This window comes from Zerene cesonia, chromosome 7 (genome assembly GCF_012273895.1).
Source record: "Zerene cesonia ecotype Mississippi chromosome 7, Zerene_cesonia_1.1, whole genome shotgun sequence".
Lineage (NCBI taxonomy): Eukaryota > Metazoa > Arthropoda > Insecta > Lepidoptera > Pieridae > Zerene > Zerene cesonia.
In genome coordinates this window covers 587,644-592,533 of record NC_052108.1, presented here as the reverse complement: position 1 = coordinate 592,533, position 4,890 = coordinate 587,644, and the positions used below count along the sequence as shown (strand labels likewise).

The window sequence follows — 4,890 nt, the reverse complement described above, 5'->3', positions numbered from 1 at the left end:
ATACAGGTAACATTTTATAGACTTGATTAACAACAAACTTTATTTCTCATTTCTCACAAAACTTCGAAATACTTATGAAACTCCCATCCTATGTTTACGATGTACTTGGTTTGTGTCAACTAAACATAGTGCTTTGAAATCGCCGCCGATTTAGTACTAACAATATAAGCCTTTGGATAAAATGGCATGTAATTTGTGATGAAGATCTATTAACGTAAGTGAAACATAATTTAAAATCTTCTTAATATGGGGATATTCCTACCATTATAAAAGCACAAATTCATATAGTCCTGTATTAAGGTTTATTGCTTAATCCAGCTAACGAAATGGCTGAATTTCAAGCGAACATTTTCTTTTGGCAGGACGATTTAAAAAAAAATAGGCTGGAGGTATACGTTTCTGCGGGAGTAAGTAGTATATTGAAATTTCAATATGTAATGAGGTAAAGAAATTTGATATATTGAAATATCAAATTGTTCATAAATCACGCTGGTTGCGCGTTCCGTCTTTATCTTGTTTATTCAATTCTCGATAATATAAACCTTGTAACAATGAAAAACACAACAATAATTATATAACACTAGCTGCACCCCGCGATTTCACCCGCGTAACTCCGTATCCCGTAGGAAAATCGGGATCAGTCGTTCTATGAATATCCCCAAATGTCTGCAAAGTCCATGCTCCAAACTCATCTAGACATAAACATACATACAAATAAGTCTCGGATGGATTATTAATATCGATATTGACATAGCCGGATAGCCAATTAGCTATACCCCGGGTAAGCCTGTCCCTAGCTTCGGCTCGCCCCGGGCTAGCACCAGGGGACTCTAATTACGGGAATATCCAATGTTTTTGACACACGCTGTATGAGCCCCGGGCCAGATAAGTATTTCGCATGAATGTGGCTGCCTATAATCTAAAGGATTATACGCGTTAAGCTTTTAACGGCATCCTACCTATATTATAAATGCGAAAGTTTGTAAGGATGTGTGTGTTTTTGTTGCTCTTTCACACAAAAACTTCTGAACCAACTGCAATGAAATTTGCTACGTGGATAGCTGGACAACTGGAATAACATACAGCAAACTTTTTATCCCGATATTCTTACGGGATATGGACTTACGCGGGTGAAACCGCGGGGCGCAACTAGTTAATAATATGAAGTATTAAGAGTCGAGATACATATTATATAAATTATTATGTAAACCCTTGACTCTATTTGTGCTTTTGGCGACTAGCATGTTATTCTTCCACCGACAACAAAGCACAGGAAGATGTGAGGTGAGCTTTCGAATGGATTAACTGATTCTGATGATTCACTATTAATTGAAAGTTGATGTCTGTGGCTCGGCTAAAATTTGATATAGTTCTTACAATTCGAATTTGAGCTTTTTGTTAAAAATAATGTTTGCTTCTGATATTTGACACTATCTTCTTTAAATAAATTTTCATGGTTTTCACTCAGTGATTTCTTGAAAAATTGCCGTAAGGTTAAGAGGACCTTAACTGTACGGTAATTTGAATATAGAATATATGAAATAATGAAAAAAATAAACCTAAACGTTGCACTCACATTTACGCGAGTACCTACCATATATAACATAAAACCTCGATGTCAATGACCGTAACAAAATTAGAAAAACACACGCCAATGTGACATTCATTACGCAAATGTAGGAAACAATCGGCCTCCCCTTCCACCCCCCACCCCTGTGCCTTTACTGGAAGGGTAACCTTTGAATCTGTAGAATTCCCAATGCTTTCACTGTAAAAGCTATTTATAGGTTTCCATACTATTCTGTTGTTGAATACCATGTTTTGCTCTCTGAATAAAGGTATTTTCTATTATTTTTTTAGTATACCACGCTTTATCTTATTAAATGTTTAAGGTAAAAACTAAAAGCGTATCTATAGTCCACTCATAATATCGCATTAGTAACTTCACGTCTTACATAAGTAGTGATATTTATTGACATTTATTTTATTAGCTTCAGTTAGTGTGTAATAAATGCAATCGACTCCTTTAGAGTCGATTTTGGCCCACTTTAAACGGACAGATTAAATTTAAACTTTAGACACTTATGAGAAATCGATGACAATACAATTATTTCATTAGTTTATCATATTACTCAAATTGTATTGAAGTGTGTTTTTTATTGGTTTTCTAAATGCATTTATTATTTTTAAATTGATATTGGGCACATAACAATTATAGGTACAGCTCTAAATATGTAATATATATACTCTACACACAACTGATTCCATAGACGACTTTTATATGTAATGTAACGTTTATGTGAAGTGTTACCAACAAAAACAAATAACAACAGGAAATTCAACAACACCGTTTATTCAAACATAACAATATACCATAATACACATTTGTAACTTTTCAACACTGATGCATTAACAATAACTCAACAGTTCGTTCTCTGAGCAGGGCTTCATGCAACACTCCATGACTATCTGGCGCTTACCGCGACTGATGGAGCGAGCCCTGTGGGGGGGCAACCAGGGCGCGTATTCGACCGAATTGGGGCTCACTTGTTGCTCCAGCCAGGGCCCCACGGCTCCAGAGTTCATGCGAGTCCTTTGCAGCCAAGCCCACGCGCTGCTCCCTCGTTTTTCTTCCACACCTTCATTGTCACACATCATGGCTAGCGCCATCGCCAGCCGCCGGCCGCAGTAAACATTCTGCTCAGCGGCCACCACCGCTACCAGAGACAGGAGAACGATTTGCAGCTTCATTGTTCTACTTCCAAAGCACTGATGGAAAGTGTGATCTTGGATGAAATTTTCACGGTTTTATACCAGTTTCAGGTCATTAATATTCAGAAGCCTATCCTAATGAGAGCTCGATGTGTTAAGGTTAAGGTGGGCTTGACATCGCACACTCGAGTGGTCGTGATACGAAGTGATAGCTGAGCGAATCTTCATTAATTAAGTGGGCGTCGATTTACTTATTCGAGAGTAAAATATGGACACGTGTCTGTGAGACGTCTATGAGATCACTGCTTAATCACTGCTTACCTAAATTAAGATGAAATTATGGGACCATGCATTATTGCATTCTTGTTTAACAATAACTCTCTTGAATTGGATAGTGTAAACTCTACATTTGGTAGAAAATGTAGAGTCAAAAAGTAACCAAAAAGAGTTCTTATCTGCGTTATATAGCTTCCCTAAATGTTCTGCTTGCTAACGAAAAAATAGCAATCTTTTATATTGGCTCTACATCGAGTTGAAAATAAAGTACTTGTGATCTATAAACACGAATGCTTTACTAAATATATATCACTTCTATATAGAGTTTCACTATAGTCATCATCCAAACTTTGTCTACGCTTCTCCATTCCATCCAGAGCATACCATCGTTTCTTTTTTACAGCTAAGAGTGAGTGAAAAACGAAGTAATCTTGATAAAAAAGCTTATTTTTTATTTATTTTAAGTAATTCACAGCTTTTAAATATAATGTGACAATCTCTTTCATAAAAATGTTTCAATAATGACAAATCATTTATTTTATTCAACATAAAAAAACTATATACTTTCTCGGTTCATAAACTATCTTTACACCAAATTTCATCCAAATCAGTTATGAGGTTTAGTTGTAGAGGAAACAGACAGACATAGTTACTTTCGCATTTATAACATTAGTTAGGATTTAAGCTCCTCTATTTGACATTTACCAATCTAAACGCATGGATATCTCGGTAATATATTTAGTTACACTGATCAAATTTGACGGTATCCCATCAATCACACCAATTTAGTCATTGCGTTTGAAACATTTACAATATCGAGTTCATTTTATCGCATTAGTCAAACGGAATTATGCCATTGATTTGTTAAATACATTTGGTTATATTATTTTATATTCGTAATTTGAATTGGGTATAAATTAGTTTGATAATTTACTTGTTCGTACCTGTATAGAATCGAAAAAGTGTATACTATATACACTTTTTCGATTCTAGGGGTAAAAAACAAATAGAAAAATTCTGCTTGCCCGATAATAATGATGAAAGAAATATAAGATCCTAAAGAATTATTTAAAATAAATTATTTGTCAAAAACGAGCGGAAAATAAAGAATTAATTAAAAAAAAAAGATATTGTATTCGTGAATATTAAAATCTGCCGTCTATATTATAGAATTAGTTCGAATCAGCCTCAAATGAAATAATTTCCATATAGTTACATACGGATAAAGATATAATTGAATTAAGTTCTAAATCAACGTATACCTTTGAACCACTTACTTATTAAACATCTTGGACTTTCTTACGTCCCTTTCGCTTCAAACTTAAAGGTGAATCTTCGTACATTTTCAATTAATTTTTTTTTTTCTTTTGTATATTTGCAATACAATTATTCAAACCAATATTACCTTTTGATAATCCTTTTTGTCTTTCGAAAGCTTTCAAAATCATTGAAATTTATGATGCAATTTGAAAAATAGAAGAAAATTTTGCAAGGATATGGTTTATGGTTTCCTTTAAATTATTTTTGAAAAGCCTAGCGTAGGTGTAGTCTGAGGCTATGATCTTTGTACATATAAACTGAGTATTTCACCACCATTAAATTTAAGCATTGCGTAATCCTCCTAATAAAATTTTAAAGAGGGAACTTGTGATGTTTTGTCGCAAAAACCATTGGACCGATTTAAAAAAATCCTTCACAATTAGAAAGCTGCAACTTCACTGAGTGACATAGGCTATATATGTACCATGGACGAAGCCGAGGCGAACAGCTAGATAGCTGTTATACATAAAAAAGTAAAACATTACGCATTTTTAACCATTTCTCTCACCAATAAAAACTACCTAGATGGTATCATGACAATTTAACAATTCATTAAATATTATAATAATAGTGCAAAAAGAA

At 34.1% G+C, this 4,890-nt stretch overlaps 1 protein-coding gene across 1 annotated transcript; it reads right to left on the bottom strand.

The window, feature by feature from the left end:
- Window positions 1–2,340: 2,340 nt before the first annotated feature.
- LOC119840923 (bombyxin A-1 homolog) lies at window positions 2,341–2,903 on the bottom strand. Its single transcript, XM_038367704.1, has one exon. It carries the CDS (start codon window positions 2,749–2,751, stop codon window positions 2,410–2,412), a length of 342 nt encoding a protein of 113 aa, XP_038223632.1. The 5' UTR covers window positions 2,752–2,903; the 3' UTR covers window positions 2,341–2,409.
- Window positions 2,904–4,890: the final 1,987 nt, after the last annotated feature.

What these genes read in the sequence shown, in the direction of transcription:
- LOC119840923 (XM_038367704.1), bottom strand. Translation starts at nt 2,751, where the DNA reads ATGAAGCTGCAAATCGTTCTCCTGTCTCTGGTAGCGGTGGTGGCCGCT.